The sequence below is a fragment of the Mus pahari genome, chromosome 13, assembly GCF_900095145.1.
Source record: "Mus pahari chromosome 13, PAHARI_EIJ_v1.1, whole genome shotgun sequence".
Classification (NCBI taxonomy): Eukaryota; Metazoa; Chordata; class Mammalia; order Rodentia; family Muridae; genus Mus; species Mus pahari.
Genome location: NC_034602.1, coordinates 36,901,413 through 36,920,959, shown reverse-complemented (window position 1 = coordinate 36,920,959; position 19,547 = coordinate 36,901,413). Strand labels below are relative to the sequence as shown.

At 43.9% G+C, this 19,547-nt stretch overlaps 1 protein-coding gene across 1 annotated transcript in view; it reads left to right on the top strand.

Annotated features, from left to right (window-relative positions):
- Window positions 1-6,301: 6,301 nt before the first annotated feature.
- Tapt1 (transmembrane anterior posterior transformation 1) overlaps window positions 6,302-19,547 on the top strand; it is a 51,344-nt gene continuing 38,098 nt past the window's right edge. Inside the window, exons 1-2 of the mRNA XM_021210632.1 lie at window positions 6,302-6,511; window positions 14,743-14,873. Coding sequence (XP_021066291.1) covers window positions 6,322-6,511; window positions 14,743-14,873 — 321 coding nt within the window. The 5' untranslated portion in view covers window positions 6,302-6,321. The remainder of the gene's footprint in view (window positions 6,512-14,742; window positions 14,874-19,547) is intronic.

The following is a 19,547-nucleotide window of genomic DNA, read 5'->3' as shown; positions in this document are numbered from 1 at the left end:
AGCACTGCAGTCTGATGACTGAAAGTAGGCCATTCAAGATAAACATTACAACTGACAATGGTCCCATAGGAGAAAAATATTAAAGTGAATGTAAAGTTACCACTTAGTGACAGCCTAAAATAATGCAGAGAGTAGTAAAATCATACAGTTCTAGAATAGAAGGAAATTTCTTGAGACTCTATTTTGTCCTTTCCTTCATGATTTAAGACAATAAGGTCAAGAAGCATGTGGCATGTCTCATGACCTTCCACCAGGTCTCCCAACCCCACGTTAGGAGCTTGATCTGCCATATTCCACCATTTTTCTGGAGAAAACGTCTTGCTATCACTGGAAATCCCATCCTTTGTTCTAGTCTCAATCTTCTATTTTACACACTGACATGCACATGCGCGCGCGCACACACACACTCACACACGCCCTGGGAACTGTTTTGAGAGACCCATCTGTCGGCTGAGACACATGCTTGCATGGATGAGTCCACCTCTGTTTACTTGCATCCCTGAGGACTAATGGATGCTGCCTCAGTACAACAGTGTGGCTAACTATTTGTGATCAGCCACTTTTAAAGCAAAAAACAAACAAAACACCACCCAAAAAACAAAAACAAAACTCCCGATACAAAGTTTTCAAGGTAGAAGCCAATTTTGCAGCCTATAGGACACCACTGTTAGCCACACCAGTGGGCTCTTTCCATGAGGCGTGATTAGATGTTAGAAACGAATGCAGATCAAAGGAAAACATTAAGGTCTATTCCATTCCAAAGCCAATGGAATCACTCTATTTTAGATCCTTTAACTCCATATGTGACTGGCTTTTATGGCCACAGTAAGATACACTAGACACTATGTTTCTATCAAGCTTATAAAAATAAAAACCAATATTCACAAAACATATTGTTCTGAAAAGGAGTATCTAGTACCCAGCTGTCAGTTCATACACATGAGCACCATAATAAACACCAGAATTAACTATTTAAAAATGGTTTGCAGCACTATAAATACATTTCCACTCACACACTTAGTGACGCTACGTACTTAACTGGATATATAGATGAAGGTCAGACTGAGCACTCAGATGATGAATAATGATCAGTGTCTGGCTTCACCTTCATTTTTTTCACGATCAGAAATTTATGTCTGAATCATATATTACACACTTTGAACCCAGCATGCATCTGTCACCAGAGGACATGTACTCAAGAAAACAGGAAATAATGTTTGTAACACCTTAGGCAGAGCATAGTAAAGAATACGAACTGTCCTCAAACACTGTTTGTCTAAAGCCACAATTTTTTATTGCTGTTTGAAGAACTTAACCACTACATTGTTCTCTTCTGTGAGACTACATTCCTAGGTTGTAGTATGAAAGCCAAGCAAGTTGTTAGTTATTTGAAAGTGGAACAGAACGAGAAATGTCAGGAGTGGAAGCATTTTACCAATATAAGTTCAATCCTGGAAAGGGAGAACTAGAACTGGAAATCTCAACCTCTGTTCTAGTCTCAAACAACTATTTTACCTACTTCGCACGCGCGCGTGTGCACACACACACACACACACACCAAGGTTTTGAGAAAACCATTTGTCAGCTAAAGCATATGCTTGTAAAAGGATGATTGGAGATCAGATGGATCTCTAAAACCAGGAAGGCACAAACCAAAAGGATTGTTTTGAAAATGTGTAATTTTATTAGTTATTTCTAATGACTTGTTATAATCAAGGGAAAAGTGGAAGGTAAATAGTTGAGTTGCCATAGAATAGGTGACTTCGCCTAGGTCTTGTAAGAGCTAGAGAGCATGATCCCTTTGAGTACCTCAGAAGCTGGGGAAATGGACAGTATACATGACAAACCGGTGGATGAGCAGAATGAGAGACCCAGTTACAGGAGCAGGATCACAGCCCAGAGAACTTTAAAAGGAGAGAAGAAAACAAATACTAACACTTAGTTACCAAACCCCTGGTACTTCAATTAGAAACACTAGGAAAAGGTAAACTATGAAACCAAGCAGTATACAAAGCTCACTCATTACCAACTCCTGCTTGATGAGCAGCCCAGCTCAGCAATAAATAGCTCACCACAAGGAACAAAGAAGCAGGGAAAGGCTAGCAACAGGGACTGGGAGACATTAAGATCTCTCTGCCCTCTGAATCTTAACGTATGCTTGGTAGAAATAAAAAGAATGTTAAGAAATAGCAATAAAGGCTGGAGAGATGGCTCAGGGTTAAGGTGCACTGACTGTTCTTCCAGAAGTCCTGACTTCAATTCCCAGCAACCACATCCTGGCTCACAACCATCTGTAATGGGATTTGATACCCTCTTCTGGTGTGTCTAAAAACAGTGACGGTGTACTCGTATGCATAAAAAAAATAAATAAATATTTTTTAAAAAGAAATAGCAATAAATATAAGGGAAGATTTGAGTTTCTCTCATAAGCATAAATGTTAATTAAGTGATAAAAAACAGTTCTAAATGTGACATGATTTTTTTTTTTCAATTGTGATGAGAAATATCTTTTCAATTCAAAGAGAAAAATCTAGAATGAGGAACTTGGTAAGTCATTTCCCAGGTCTCTTTCATCAGTATTTTAGAATTTTCCAGAAACTTAAATGCCTATATGGAATCAATATATCTGATGATAAACTTAAAATACTGTTAACTAACAGAATATGGACTATGTTCACACTTTTGTCACATAAACAGAGCCTGCCATGCGGTGATGGTGATACATGCCTTAAATCCAGCACTCAAGGAAGGCAGGCAGATCTTTGAGTTCAAGGCCAGCCTGGTCTACAGAAAATGTTCCAAGACAGCCAAGGCTATATGGAGAAACCCTACCTAAAGTAAGTAAATAAGTAAATAAATGAAGCCTACCTTTCAAACCTCAATATCTTTGTCCGAATATCCCTTTTAGCAAGGGATTATTAGAACAGAATGTTTCGTATAACTTTCAGAGTTTGAATTACTGTGATCCCAGTCAAATACCCTCATGCTGAGCAAATACTTAGGAATAAGATTTTCCTGGTTACTGTTACGTTGTAATGGGTATATTACAATCAAAGGCATATTCAGTGTGGTTATTTCTTCTAAAAATAAACAAAGTTAATTTCTGTGGAGCAAACCCAGAGAGGATAGAACATTATGAGACTCAGTCATAGGGGGAGAAAAGATCGGCAAAGGTAGAAGACATTACTGAAACCCAGAAATACAATGAACTCCATCAATTTGCTGCAAGACTCACTATAGACCCAATAGTGTATTTTTATTTCTAACCTTACAGCGAAGCTGTTTAGATTTTTTAAAAAAAATCCTCAACTCTTAAGTGTATCTGTAATACCAGCACTTGGGATGAGGTTAGAGGATCATTGATTTTTAAGGCCAATCTGGCCTACGTGAAACTTTGCCTCCAAAACAAACACTCAGAAGCAGGAGAGATGGCTCAGCAGTTAAGAGTTCTTGCAGAATACCTGGGTTCAGTTCCTAACACCCACATAATGGCTTACAACCATCTGTTAATTCTCGTTTTAGGGGATCCAATGCCCTCTTCTGGGCTCCAGGCACATACAACACACACGTGCACACAGGCAAAACACCCATACACACACAAATCTTTAAAAAACGAAGTTCCATCACCACCAGAAAATATACATCCCTTCTTCTCTGAAGAATTAAACTCAGGGCTGCAGCTTCAGAACTAAATACTGACTTCCATGTTGCCAGAAACAGAAGCCATGCATTGTCAGAGCAGATTTCTGGTGGAGTCCCATGGGCTTCACGAACCATGTGACTTCTGCCTTTGCAGCTACATGACTGAAACACACTCTAGCCATCCCTTCCAGTCCTAACATTTCAGCCACCTTCAAATGCCACCGGGGAGTAGTGTCCTTTGGAACACTCACTGGAATACTCCTAGAAGCTTGCTTGCTCCTGGTGCTCCTTGGGGAAGTCTGAGAATCTGAAGCTGGAGAAGTGGACGATAGCTTAGAGCCCAGAAGTCCGGCCTGCATCCACCAGTTAGTTCTCCCACATCAATGAATAAGGAAGGAGTGCAGAGAAAACGAAGAGGGCACATAGAGAGATGGAAATCTTTCATGTGCTATCAGTATAGTTACTGTGCTTGCTTTGCTTTTCTCTTTTCTTTTCTTTTCTTTTCTTTTCTTTTCTTTTCTTTTCTTTTCTTTTCTTTTCTTTTCTTTTCTTTTTAAGTTTTAGACCAGGTACAAAGTGACTCTAGTTAAGGATTTCACACATTCCTATAGATCTTGATAATATCAACAGGCCAATCTAGCTTTTTAAACTACATTGCACAAGGATCTAAAATGGGGGATGCAGAGACTTTGGCATAGTCGTGATGTTTTAAGAGGTCATTAATGTCTGGCCCAAATGTGATTTCACAGTAGGGGAAACAGAGCAGAGAGGGGCTCACCTCTGCTCATTTGGTCAAACACTAAAGTCAGAGTCCAGGTCTTTCCACGATGAGGGATGTTTTCATTAGAGTTTTTGTTTATTTTGTTTTTGTTTTTACTCAAGAAAAGTGTGAGGAACTCATTTCAAACAACTTAGGGGCAATAGATATGCTGCATGTGCTATCAAGAGATTAATCCACTTAATAGTAGAAAACTAAAAACATCATAAAGAATTCCAAGTCGTCACAAAAGAGAAATAGTATCCTTTTGCCCTATATATCAATGCCAAGGTCACAAAACTAAACGTTCTGTACTATGTAAGGTGTTTGCATCTTAAGGTTATTTGTAACCTAACTTCAAGCTTTCTGAATGCTTACTTATATTTTGGGGTTTGGTAGTATAGAACCAGGAAAAATCCCTGAGGGACATATAAATAGCAACTAAATATCATCTTTATAAAGGAAAGACATAGACTTAGGTTTCCAGCCATATCATTTTAAAACAAGTTTTTAAATAGCAACCCTGTCAGGGCCCCTCTCTCCTCTTGGACTATTTAAGATTAGGGACACCCTTTGGAACATAGATAATAAACTTAGGTTGGAAGAGACCTTATAGTATATAACTCTGTGTCTTTTGATTTTCATGATGCTGAAGCTTTGTCAAGTGCACTGTTTTTAAGATCCAGTTTTACCAAATAAAACCAAACTGACTTTAAATAATATTCTCTGCAGTGTTTGGTTTTCCACAATGTAAAGTTTACATTGGATTGGGATTGGGATTTCTTGGACTTTGCAAAGTTCCTCTTTAACCCTTCCTATCCCTTCATCCCGCCCTGCTGTGAACCGGCTTTGCTGCAGTCCAGTACTGAAAAGTTGCGGAGTTTGCAACCGGGTATCTGGCTATCCCTAAGGCTCTCTTGGATGTTCTAGGACCTGCTCCATCGGTTCTCGGCTTAAGTGTAGGGCAGATTAGGGAGTGAAGAGGTATTTGTTATGCTTTTGCTCATTTAAAAAGTTGCAACAATACAGGTTAATTCCGAAGTGGGCATGAAGGCAACCCAGGGGTCACTGTGTACGTTACAGAAGCGCACACAGCAATAACGTAGGAATCCCAGGTGAAGGTCTCCCAAGCCTGAGCCGGATTTATTTGCACCCAGCGAGCATCCGGTGGTCTCAGCGCGGCTATCCGTGGCTACCAGTGAGGGGGAAGGGTCACAGTCCCACGGCAAGCGGTGGCCAGGTGACAGAACTAGGCCGCCTTAGCTGCCACCCGCAGTCACATAACCCTATTCCCGAAAGGCAGCCCAGAATGTCCCCGGCGCTTTAGGCGCATCGAGCACACTGCCCGTCGGGCCGAGTCCCCCACCTGTTGGCACGCTCCCCCGAGCTAGGCTTTGGACACTGTCCACGGACAGGGAATGTGACAGACGATCATAAATATGCAGGAGAGATGCAGCCAAGACGGCAGAGCTACCGGGTCGGCGCCGGCGGGAGCCACAGAGCTGGAGCCCGGCTCCAGTCGCCGCGCAGCCAAGGCCAGGCGGGTCGCGCCGGCGCACTCCGGCCACCGCACGGGCACAAGGGGCTCCGGCCGCGCCGACCACCACGCCGAGCCCCGCCGCCGCCCGCCGTCCCCCACCGCGCGACCCGGCGGCATGGAGCCCGGCGCGGCGCCCCGGTCCGCAGAGCCCGCCGCGCGCCACGGCGACGGCAGGAAGAAGATGGCGGCGGCCGTGGCGGCGGCCACCGCGGCCTCCCACGCGCCGCTGACGCCAATGGCGCGCGCCGGCCGGCGGGCTACGGAGGGCGGCTGCCCGGGCTCGGGCGAGGGGCGGGGCGAGGCGGCGAGGGGGCCGGCGGGAGGCGGAGGCCGGGCGGGCGGCTGGAGGGAGGTGGCGGGGACAGTGTGTGGCTCTCGGAACATGGCGGGCGTCTGCGACGCGGCCGCCCCGGGAGAAGGCGGCGGTGGCGGCGCGGACGGCCCCGAGCGGACCGGCCGCGGCGAGACGGAGCAGCCGGGTGGTGGCGGCCATGGGCCGGCGCCCCAGCACACCGAGACGCTGGGCTTCTACGAGAGCGACCGGCGGCGGGAGAAGCGCCGCGGCCGCGCAGGTGAGGCGAGCGGCGGGCGAGCGGGCGGGCAAGCGGGCGACACTAGGCCGCGGCGGGCTACCGAGGGGCCGACCGGGCTGCGGTGGCGGGGACGCCTGCGCCTTCCCTCTGCGCGCGGAGTGGCCGCGGCTCCCGTGGCTCCCATGTCCCCGCGGCCGGTGACAGCTACCCCGGAGGCTACTGCGCGCGGCCCGACGCTCCCGCGGCCATGCCCGAGCCAGGTGCGCCCGGGAGATCGTCGGTCCCCGGTCCCCGAGAGTTCGCGACTGGCCTCAACCGTGACAGGCATCTCCCACATCCGAAGGAGGTCAAAAATGGGAAACGAAGGGCTTTCTAGGTAATGTCAATGCCGAGGTGACTCCCCCCCCCCCGTGGTTTTAGGCGAAGTTGAGTCTCGGAAACCTGTTAACTTGCCCGCCGAATCCATTTTTCATAGACTCAGCTGACGGTGTGGTCGTGACCGTGAAGTTCAGTAGTTTTCTCCCACACAGAAATGTGCGGCACTCCTTAAAATGTTACATGTGGAGTTTTCCTTAACTAAAACTTAAGCTAGAGGAAACAGTTTTGTCACACAAGAAAATACGTACCACTTTAAAGCTCTGCTGTCTGTCCATAAGCTCTGAAGCATACTGTTAAAATATTATTATCCTCGTGTGTATAAGGATCTTATTATTTTAAGAACTTTTAACAGCTTTGGTATTTATACTGAAGCGTTGTATTAAGCCCGGAAGCAAAAGGGAAAGTTTTGGTTTGACCATTTCATTGGGTATAATAGTGATTGCATTTTAATTCTTGCATCATAGATCTAAGGTCTTGGACAGCAACTTGATGACATTTCTTCCAACTTATTCCGAGCTAATGCAGTGGAATAAAGTCCTGCAGCTTATATAAATATGCGTTAAAGTTATAAGGTTGACTCCATTCACTATGGGTATTGAAATTATAGGAGTCCTAAAAGTTTGTAAGACTGGTAGATAGATCCTGATAGACTTGCTAATTCTCAGAATTGGACATAGAGTTTTGTATCCGTCTCCATATCTTTGAAAACTCAGGCACCGGCTGTGTGCCTTGTTTAGTCTTTTTTGTTTAGGCACTTAAATTTTTATTCTCTATAAAATAGTTGGTTTATTTGTCAGTTAAACACTTGCTTGCAGGAATGTTTGCTTTCTAAATTGGCAATACCTAAGTAAAACAAAGTCTTCAATCTCTCAGCCACTTGTTCACTTAGACTTGACTGGGGCAAGAAAATAGATGTGACCAGATTTCACTACAGTTTCTTTGAAATCTTTTTAAGCTTTAGAAAAGCCTTTATGTTGTTTGCATGAAGAAAGACAATGAAGCTGTGCAGGGCCTTCGGCGAACGCAGACCTTGAACTTCTGAAGTGAAGTGAATTTATTCTTCCCTGGCACTAACTAACACAGACCTTGAACTTTTGAAGTGAACATCCCTGGGCTGAGCTGGATACTTGGACTTGGATAAATTTAACATCCTATCACGCACTCATTCTTCACAGAGGTGGCACACTGAGCATCATAGACTTAAAAGGTTTAAACCTGGATTTTCAACCTGCAGTGGCAGAAAGTCCTTACCAGGGAGACGGCCTCAGTAGCTATTGGGGTGGCCCTAGCTATTGGGGTGGCCCTCCTTGTTTCCGTCAGTCTTGTCTAAGGGAAAGGAAAGTGGTTACTCCCGCTTTGGTCGATGGCATGACGGATCTAGGCAAGCACCCAGTTAGAAGTACCAGCCAGTGGTTTGCCCGGGTGGACTCTGTGCGAGCCACCCTCTTCTGACCCCTGGTGTCTGTTCTAAGAGCCAGGCAGCTCTCACTGTGACGGGGTCTGCAGGTGGCCACAGCACTCACCCCCCTCACTTAGGGATCCAGGCGCTCTTCTTGTTCACCCCCAAGTGCTGCTCTCTTCTGCTCTTTCTCTTTCTTTGCTTCCTTACCAAGAAATAGGAACCGGGTTGGCTGGGCCAGAGGGCACCACCTAGCGTCAGACTTGGAACATCTCTCTGAGTCATTTATGTCACTGAGGTATTAATGGTCCATTCTCTGTAAAGGTGCCTGTGGACTTGCCCTGCCCTCCCCTCTGCCAGCTGGGGCAGTCTGTGCCATTCCTTTTGAAAGTCATAATCTTAGTGTCTTGATGGCCTTAACCATCACTTAGTTCCAGTGTCCCTTATATCATTTGCCCCAAGGCATTCAGAGCTCCTTTATAAGACATTTATTGGTGGGTCCTAGTTTTAGTATTCTCTTTACATGAACATACAGTTAAGGTGCTTATCCACACTTGGAATAAAATAAAATTCCAAAATTCCAGTGTTAAGGTACATCCTAATTTATCTGTTAAGGAAAATATGTAAATATATACATATATATATATATATATATATATATATATATATATATATATATATATATATATATATACATATATATGAGTATATACAGCTATAAATATGGCATGTATTCATCTATATCAGTTATATTTGCTTTTTGTTTCTTTGCAGACTGCTATCATTTGATTCTCAGCAGCATTTTTTTTTAATGCATGAATTGTGTGACAAATGCTAGTACTTACATCTTAACACGGTTAGAGCTAGATGCCGGTTCACCATTCCCGTGTGTGGTGACTGAGCTGGAACTCTGGGAAGAGTGCTCACCAAGAACTGCACTCTCACCGTGCTCTTAACATTACTGCCATGTCACGTTGCATTTTTCGACATAGACCAGACCAGATTAAGCAATGCCTGTCATTCGGTTCCTGTGTTTTCCTCTCTTGACTCATCTGCAGAGTTCTAGGTGAGAGATTTTGCATTGCCATGTTTGACTTTAGAAGTCAATGATGGGCAAGTTAATGTAGGACTAAGAATAAGGAAATCTGTCTTCTTAACTCGGTTCAGTTGTTGAACTTCGTAGACTGCTTGCTTAATCCACTTGGCTCTGCTTCATCGAGCCACTACTAAATAGTCTCTAACTTAGTTGTCTTCCTTTCCATGGAGACCTAACAGAGGCTTGGTGTAAGATAAACATGACATCTAGCCACGAGCATGAACCAGCTCCCTGTAAGGCAAGTGCAAGAGGTGAGCAGATAAGCATTGCTTGTAAAGTGAGAGGCCTGCTGTCAGGTTGGCCACAGTGCTGTTTGTGATGGAACAATGCTGTGCCTGTTGTTCTCTTTGTAGTGGTGACTTGACTTCTGGAACTCAACTCTTGTCTGATTTGTTTCTCTCCTTGCCTTTACACATCTTGCTGGAACTCCGGGAGAAGAAAGAAAACCTGAAACCCAGAAAAGCCAGCTGGTTTCCTGTTAGCAGTTCCCACAGAGATTGTCAATGGAATTCAGACAATTCCTATTCCTTGCATTCTACTGTCTGTGGACTGGAAATGTTAAGCTGGCTGGAGGATTATTGACATGTCACACTGTTAATCCTTTGCTTTGTTAGTGTTAAGATGTCCCTTCCATTTGGGTACCTTCTTCTGTCTCTAAGCGTATGGCTGCTCTGCTCTTTACTATCCTAAAGGAGACCATAAACGGTTTTTAAAGAGTGGGAGGCAGAAGTAAGATCCTGAGTTCAAGGCCAGCCTGGGCTACATGGAGAGCCCATGTCTCCAAAACAACCCAGCAAAGAAACCAACAAAAAGCCTCAAGAAGCTGAATATAGTATGCAAAATGGCTCTTTTTCTTACGTTTGACTTAGTATTGTCTCCTAGAAAAGTTAATTCCTAGTTTCCCTGTATAAAAGTATGCCTGTGTGTAAGAAAGGCTCATTTACTATTTTAGATACCTTGTTAAACTTTGTAAACACTTCTTTTACTTAAGGCCAGAGACAGCTTGTTTCATGGTTTCTTAGCAGTCAACCAGTATTCCTTTCCAATTTGCTTTTTTAATGTGCAGTGCTATTTTAAGAAAGATATATTTAGACACATTGCTGAATATATAAATATATGTATGATTACTCACTACTTTTAATAAATACTTCTTGATCCTAGCTTCTAATTTCTAAAGTAAGCTGTCTCGGAGGAGTAAGACTCATAGTCCTTATTTCAGGAGTAAAGGAAAAGAATTTATACTCTTATTTCTCAATTAAAGGTAAAGGATTACAGACTGTTTCTGTGATAGATGAATATCGATTTTATACTGGTAGAATTGATTTGTACTTATGACTGATATTATTTTACTTTTATTAATGTTCACATTCTTCTAATAGACACACTTATAATTCAATAGTAAAATCCTTCTGTTTTCAGAAGACTATACCCGAAGTCACAGGACAAGTAAAGTCAGATAAGTCTATAGAATACAAGAGAAAGTTTAGCAAAGCCACCTTGCAGTGGTGTGCTGAATATCTCATTAGGACTTCTCCAGGGAGTAACAGGGAGAGAGAGGGGACATACCATACAAACAGCAAGATCACTTGACAGGTCAGGCCCAAGGCAGTGGACGCCCCTTCACGTAGCATGATTGAAAAGCATATTCTGGCCAGGTCTTTTTCTCTAAAATAACAGTGGTGACTGGGTGTAGTTATGGTGAGAGAAGAGCATGCCCCATTTCACAGGTCAGTTCTGGTCTTTACTCTCACGTTTGTCCTTTTAAATGAGTTTCGACTGGGTCTGTTAATTTTCTCAGTTTCTTCATTTGTATTATGTGAATATCTTTTTTGTGCCTCCTTTTTAGTTGTAATTGTTATTAGAGTTATATAAAGGAATGAACACAAGACCTTTGTAAACTGCCTCAGAGTGCAAGGATCCCATCTGTTAAACTTGGTCTTATCTCTATGAATTGTTGATATGGAAGCAAGTAAAGGCCTTTGAGATAGTTTATCCTGTGAAGCTTGGGCTTTTGGTCATTATTATTTTACTGTACCTTTAAAAACCATTCTTTGGTCTATTAGCATGGTGTTGGTTGTGTGTAGAGACAATGTTACACTAGAACTTACTCAGAGATGAACATTGGAAAAATAAGGTGCATGGTACTTGGTTCATGGTCTTATAGCAGAGTCTGCTATTAGGGTGGCTGCATAGAGCCCAGGTTCTGTGGGAGTGCAGAGAGTGGGACTGATGGTGTACTAGACTTTTCCGAAAATGTGCAGATACCTGTTTTTAAAAGTACTTAGTGCTAGGCCTGGTTTCTCATGTCTGTAATTCTGGTATTATGGAAACAGAGGCAGGAGGATCACTGTAAACTTGAGGCCAACCAGATCTATATAGGCCAGCCAGCCAAGACTCCATAGCAAGTTCTTGCTTCAAGAAGGAACAGTAGTGGACTATTTAATCTAGCGGTGAAAAGCACCCACTTGGACAGAACTTGGAATCTGCTCTACTGCTTACTCTTGGTGTTGCCTTGGAGACGATGTCCTCAGCCTCTCTGTGACTTGGAGACAGCCATGGCTATAGAATCTGTTGTATAGTTTTGAGTGTTTGTACTTAAAGAATACACTTTCATTGTTTACTATTTTACCATTAAAGAACTGACTGTGGTGAGGCAGGCGAGATAGCTCAGCAGTTAAGAATCTAACTTGGTGTTTAACACTAAGATTCTTGCCTTTCTAGAGGTAGTTTTCTCACACAGTCCTCTTTTGTATTTATAATATTGCTGAAACATTTTTGTTTACATCATAACCTGTTTGTGAAATTAATTTTGGTTATATCCTTAGTTAAATATATTTGTGATGCTTTCCACCATAGAACCCAGATGGCAGAAACAGCATTTATAGATTTAGGTGACAACCACACCAGAAATGGTTAATTTTACCGTTAACATACAGAAAGGAACTGGAGTTCATGACACCACATCATGCCCTGTGGTTTTCATCGGCTTTCACACAAACATTGTCAAGTGCCTCAAGGATCTGTGTGGAACTCAAGTCGGAAACAGGTGTTACAGAACTGGCAGAAGGTTCCGTTTTCCCTTTGAAAACAAGAGACCTGTGACTCAACCATCATAGGCCTAAAAGCTGAGAGAGCTGGTGATGCTAAAGCCCCTTTAGCACCAGTTGACCCCACATTGTTTTTGTGGACCTGTGAACCAAAACACTGATTCCAGCGGACACCACTGTTCAAAGGGGCATCCAGGCTGTTTTGGTTTAGTTTGCTTTTTAAAATATGAAACTACTATATAATGACCTGACTGTGTGTCTCTTTAACACAGAAGACAGACTCCTGGTCTGGCCAAGCTTCTGTCTCTTGTTGGGGACAGGAAGCCTCCCATCCTTGCAGTGGCTGCTCTCAGGGGTCAGACCCAGGGCCCTTGGGCTGTTGTTTATAGTTATGATCAGTGGGGCCGTGGGCGGAAGCCCGATAGCCTTCCTTCCCTGCTAACTCCCCAGTCGTAGATGAGTCTTAGCAGCTCTAGCACCCAGCAGCTCTTCTGTAGAGATTCGTCTTCTCTTTCGACTGCTGAGTTAGCTTGTGTGTATCCTTGGTATTTATTAAGTAGCTGCACCAATGCTGAACACTTGGATTAATCCTACTTTCACTGTTCACATAGGTTATCCTTCTCCCCCCCCCCCTTTGGTTTTTCGAGACAGGGTTTCTCTGTATCGCCCTGGCTGTCCTGGAACTCACTTTGTAGACCAGGCTGACCTCGAACTCAGAAATCCGCCTGCCTCTGCCTCCCAAGTGCTGGGATTAAAGGTGTGCACCACCACACCTGGCTCACATAGGTCATCCTTAAGTAAAGTCAGCGGTAAATAAGATTGGATGGCAAGTGCCAGAAGTTGGCACTGACCTGAGTATCCGCAGAGCTTTCTCTAGTGGCAGCGTTTGTTTCTCTTCTGCAGCACAGCACGCAGGGCTTCCTTTTCCTCTTCAGGTGGTGGGATAGTGCAAGAAAGCCCAGTTTTACTCTCTGTGGATAAGATTATATCATCGCCTTCAAGTCTGAGCATCTGTTAATATAAGCAGTAGCATTTGTAGCTTGTGCCTACTTCACCCATGACTTAACTATAATCTGAGAAAGGAAGGCAGGATCCCATGGTACACTGTGACCCTATGTGCCTTGTGCCAAGCAATAATGGGGAAATGGTGACATTTCTCTCTAGGAAGGCTTACCTTGCCCCAGTTCACTCCCAGATACTTCTCAGTACAATTCTGCAAATGCATTATCAGTCTCACGAATACAGGTGTGTGTGTGTGTGTGTGTGTGTGTGTGTGTGTACGTACATAGAACATATTACTTAAGCAAAAATAAGCATGTGATGTGATGTGAAACTCCTGGCGCTAGGGATTCATTGCCGTGCTGACAGAAGTAAGCTCTTTAAGGTATGCTGTCCAGACCCTTGGCTTCTGCCTTCCTAATGGCTTTTGGGGTTCATTTTGACTATCCCCACTTGGTAGTGCTTTGGTACATTTGTTAGAGAACTCACAGAGTAAGCTTAGAAATTAGTTTTCGATCCTGGAAAAAAGTTGAGCCTCATACAGCCTCATGCAGGTGTTGGTCAGGTAAGGGGCTTGGAGAAATGGCTGAGCTGATGGGGTTAGGAGAAGCATGGAATACCAGAAACAACTGAGGTCAGGCATCTGCACCTCCGTTAATTAAGTCCTGCAGAGTGGAATGCACATCAGCTACTTTTGCCTTGCCTTCCTCCACTGATATAAACGGTAGGGATGAGTTTACACCCGAGGAGCAGAGGCAATGTGGACATGTGGACAAGCCCGTCGAAAGAAAGGTTTTGCTTTGTGTAGCTAGTGACTTCATGGCATTGGGAAACTCTCACTTAGCAGGAGTAAACTTTTATAAGGAGAAGTTCCATTGCTGGCTGGCTTCCACAGGATATCCAGGCTTACCCAATCAGAAAGCAACTGACCTGTGTCTGAATGGCTGGCATAGTCATGGGCTGAAAACAGTGCTTTCCAGGGCCCTGGGCTGCCTTTGGACTCCTGGGATGCATAATCAATGGAGCCTTTACAGCTGCTCTTCTCTCTTTATCCCCTATCTCTGCAGTCCAGGCCTATAGCACTGTGAGATCCAGGACTGGTCAGAAAGGTGTTCTTTGATTCCTTCGGTTCTCAGCAGCCAGCCTTTCCATCCTCCGGTGGGGTTTTCAGCATGCAACAACAGCAGTTCCCCAGCACCACCCTCCAGTCGCCTGGTTTCCCTTTCTTGTGGGCACAGACCTGTAGACTGTATATTCCCTGTTTGTTTTCTATGTGTTTTACCTATGGCTCCAGCCTGTGAGTTCTTGATAAACACTTCTTTTTCTTTTGTGTCATTTCTTTTTCCTGTAGAACTGTCATTATTGAGATTCCTCAGTGCTGAACTGACAAGAGGGTACTTCCTTGAACATAATGAAGCCAAGTATACAGAGCGAAGAGAAAGGGTGTACACTTGTATGCGAATACCAAGAGAATTGGAAAAGGTACTCTTTTTTTTTTTTTTTTTCATTTCTGAACATCATTTGAAAGTGTTAATTACAAAAAAATTGTGAACAATTTCCAATGACTTTTGAAAATATTGGAAATAACGTGGTAAGTGATTGAATGTGTTTGGGGATATAGGATTGCTTTGCAGAAAGTCACTCATAAAAGCTGGTTTCAGTACGAGGAACAGGACTGAATCTCTTCACACCTGCACTCTGGCACACATTTGCGTCTTAGCCAAGCAGCTTTAACTCAGGGTTTCCTCTCCATCTCGGCGCTCTCCGGCTCCCTTCAGCTGTGTATTTCTAGAATATCTCTTTCTCTTTTTCTTTCTTTCTTTTTTCTCCAGTTAAGGTGTTTATTTTCAACCTTTTCTGAGGTTTCAGTTTGTGAGAATAGCCACATATTTGAAGGCATATGTGACAGACCCTCAAGGAAGAAAATGTCTGGTTTAACCTTGTCACAGAAAGCCTCCTATTAAAGGTAAACATAGAAAAGCACAGCACCAGGTCCTCAGTCTCTTGTTGCAGGGTCAGCCAGAGGACAGGAAAGCCCTTTCCCCTCTAATGCGGCTGGAGTTGGGAGTCCTGTGAGAGTCCAGATCTTAGTACAAGGGAAGATGTGTGACCTAGCTCACGGGTCTTTATGGTAGCCACTTCCTCAGAACTGTGCTTCCTACTAGAGTAGTTGTGGGCAGCCTCCCCAGCGTGTTCTCTCAGTGCATTGTGAAGAAGGTGTGGCAGGTGGTGGGAGGCTGCCTCCCAGCCTCCATGGCTGAGAAGAATCGACTTTATATAGGTTCTTGGTAGTGCTACCTGCTGAAGTGTGGGGGAGTATGTACTGGGGTGAGACTAGAAAACTGCTGAGGAGGAGGCAGGGGCCGTGTGCCTGCCTGGGATCCTCACTAAGGAGGATGAAGGTTCCCACAGAGGAACCTTCCTCAGGAACCCTCCTAAGGGACTGATGGCTGAGGGGCAGTGGAGGACTGAGGCTCTGCAGTGTTCCTTCCTCTGCACCAGAGGAGCTGCATTTTCTCTTCAGAGATTTAGCTAACATTGGGTCTGGAGCTGGTCAGGTGAGACAGATATGTGTAATGGGAAGTAAGTAGAAAAAAGAGGAAGCCAGTTCTTATGTTGGGAAGCTCTATTAGGTTGCTTTTTTATTTATTTATTTATTTATTTTTATTTTCTTGGTGTGTAATAAACTATGGTACAGACACAGTGCAGAGTCAGAGTGAAGATAATCTGCTGATGCTAAGTTTGTCTGAGATAATACCAATATACTTAACTTATACCCACGGAGCCTTAGCCCTCCCTATAAGGAAAGTCTCTCTCTTGGTGATCAATCCTGGATGCAATTTTTTTCTGACAATCCTGGAATTTACCTGCAAACACGGCCAGACTTCCTGAATGCACCCAGCTCTCTTTCCCTTGCACTGAATTTAATCCCTTTGTTACACCGTCTCTTAGTTCTGTCAACAAGCCCAGTGCATACATGCATTTTCCTTCATTGCAACTTTGAAGTGGCAAGCAGATGTTGTGTTTCATAGTGAGGAAGTGCCCACAGGTCTTGATAAGACTTAATACAATGCTCTTAAACTAAGGTCCACTGTGAGACCACTGTTGGGCTAAGTAGTATATGTAGTGTGTTGCCATCAGGATTTGCCTTTTAAAAGAAAGAAACAACAAAGTATCAAAGAGCATTGCTGTGTCAGGAGTTAACTGCTTATAAAACTGCAATTATTTGTATGAAGGTTAAATGTATAACATCCCTAATTAATTAGCACTCATCTCTCAGTTATTTTGCCTTCCTTGAAAGGGAGCGCTGGCTGTAGGTCTTTGAGGAACATACAGAGTGCTTCAGAAGAGGGTGGGGTTTTTCAGTTAACTGCACTTCCCCTCGACGGCTAACACAGAAGCAGGACTTCACTTAAAGCCTAGGAAACTATTTGGCATCCAGGTTAATCTAAATTATTTAACTGTCTCCCTTTTAGTGAACATTGTCAATACCAACATATGATATCTTATTGGCTGTTTTCTTGGTAAATACTGTATTTTCACATAACATCATCTGGAGAAGGTACTTGAAAATTAGAGAGTTCTGTGCTTTTCTGAAGTCTGCAAGGACTACAAACATTGATGTTCATACTTTCAGGTCAAGGAAAATCAGCTCAGTGTCTTACCAAACCTGTGGACTAATGTGGAGCAGAATAGTAGTATATGACAGCATGACATGTCAGTGGATCAGCAGCCTTACTTGACATTGTGCTCTGTGCTTCAGCAGTGCCTCCAGCTTTCCTTTAGCACTCCTTCTCAAACCTCTTCCCCTGGCATGAAGCCCTGACATCTTAGACTACTTCCTTAGTCTGGGTAGGGATGAATTTCTTTTCTTTTTTTACACAAACCTCCCCGTCCTGCCTAGCTCTGGGCACTTCCACAGTCTGCTACTGAGTGCTTATGGTCCACTTTTGGATTGTTGTTCTGTCTTCCATAAACCTGAGGAGACTGGCTTCTCTGGTGATTGCAGTGGGAGGCAGAGAGAAGTGCAGTGGCTCTCGGGCAGGCTGTGGGCCTCAGATCCCAGCCCCACTGCTGTTAGCTGTGACCTCTGGCTTGTTCCAGCTCCTTCCTGTGCTAGGGTCTCCTGCTTGTGGATCAGCTACATGTGCTCTGTAGAGATGTTTTAAAGTCCTTAACAGCCTCACTTTAGCCCCTTTTGAGGAGTGTCCTGCTATGGAACAAGGTACTTTTCTTCACCCACCGGTTTCATTCCTAAGCTTTCAGGACACAGCAGCAGAGGCTTGGGAGAGGCCAGGTTCCAAGGCTCCCCTGGGTCTCTTCTTTATCTCCTGCTTTGCCTTAATTAAACATGACTTTGCCAACCATGCAAGAGATGTCTGACGGGCAGCCTTTCTCAGATTGCTAACCACACAGAAAGAGACCCTAGGGAAGGTTTGTTTCCTCTTTCCTTTAACCAGGCTTTCTTGAGGCAAACCTGTCTTGCTCATGAAGGATTTACTGTACAGGAACATTAGGTGACAGCTCACAGCTTTTAGACTTTACCTTTAGTGGGCTGCAGCTGGGCACTAGTTGAGGATGGAGACCCATGTCCTCTGGCCTGTGTGACAATTCCCAATGCTGACTTCCAGACTGAGTTTACATCCCACCATATTTGGTGGATAGAGGTACTAGGGAATGATTTTCTATGATCAGATATGTAATTATCTCTTGTCCAAGGCTAATTGTGTTGATTTTGTGAATCTAAAATTGTAATAATTTTGTAAAAATTAAAATTTTACAAAACATAAAATTGAAAAAAAAACGTCCATCATAACATTTTCTAAAACCCCCTAATTAGTGTATATGCTAATTTAAGGAGGGAGATAAAGATCACATACTGACTGACTGCTTTGTCCTGTCTTAAGTAATTATGGTATATCCTAGGCATTTGTAACATGGAAGTACATAGACTCAGATTTTAGCATGATGGGAAATATTGAGTTATAATAGAAGATACAGAATTGTAAGTGCCATTAAGCAAAATAAGTAAAATGCTGCTAAGAATTTCCAGAAGGGCCAGGTGCTAGTGGTGCATGCCTTTGATCCCAGCACTTGAGAGGCAGAGGCAGGTGGATTTCTGAGTTTGGGGTCAGCTTGGTCTACAGAGTGAATTCCAGGACAGCTAGAGCTACACAGAGAAACCCTGTCTCGAGGGGAAAAAAAAAAAAAAAAAAAAAAGCAGGGTGGGTGGTGGGTGGGAAAGGTTTGCTTATAAGGTGAGCTGCAGAAATAGTCAAGGGTGTGGCCTGAGAAGGAAATGTGTGGCCCAGGTAGAAAAAGGTAGATTGTGAACAGGCATCATAGGGCATGTGTACATGCACCAGCTGGTGTGGGGGACGGGACTGAAAGATTCAGGGTGTGAAGATAGGGTGTGAACAAGGAACCATAAGGACTGAAAGATGGGCCTGGTCTATTTGTCTCCTGGTCAAGCTGAACAGTTTAGAATGAGGATGAGGCTACACAGGGTGTATTCCTTAGGAGTGCTCTTGCTGTGTAGAGCAGACAGTGAGCCTAGCAGAGGCTTCCTCGGACAGTTTCCTCTCCTTTTGAGCAAATGTAATCAAGGGAGATCTGAGTTAGTCCAGCAGGCTAGTGACCTGCCATGGCCCCAAGACCTTGTTTCACCCAGTCTTGGTCACTTAGCTTTGGTTCTCCTGCTGAATGGTTTTAAATAGAAAATTGACAACTAGGAGTTATTGAATCTTTATTGTAATCAGGAGGGAAAAATAATAGAGCGGTTGGGTAGTGCCCCTTTTGACTGACCTTCATATAGAATTAAAGCTTTCCCAGAGCTCCCAAAACTCACACTTGTGTCTTACTGACTAAATAAACACATGGCCAACCCCAACTGTAGCACAGGAGACTAAGAGAGTAAAGGCTGAGCTTAAGCAACAGAGAAAAGGCTTAGGAACAGTTACTGTGTTAACTTCAGAGCTCTGCTTCTGAAAAACTAGGACAGCAGCAGTCAGTGTGAAGTGGAAATGAACAAAGAAAGCTCACATCCTTCCTTATGTTACATGCCTCTCTCCAAGCATCTTGACTTATTTGTCTCTTATGTCCTTTATTCCTGGTGTTGGACAGATACAGGTTACAATAAATATTATTTTATATTTA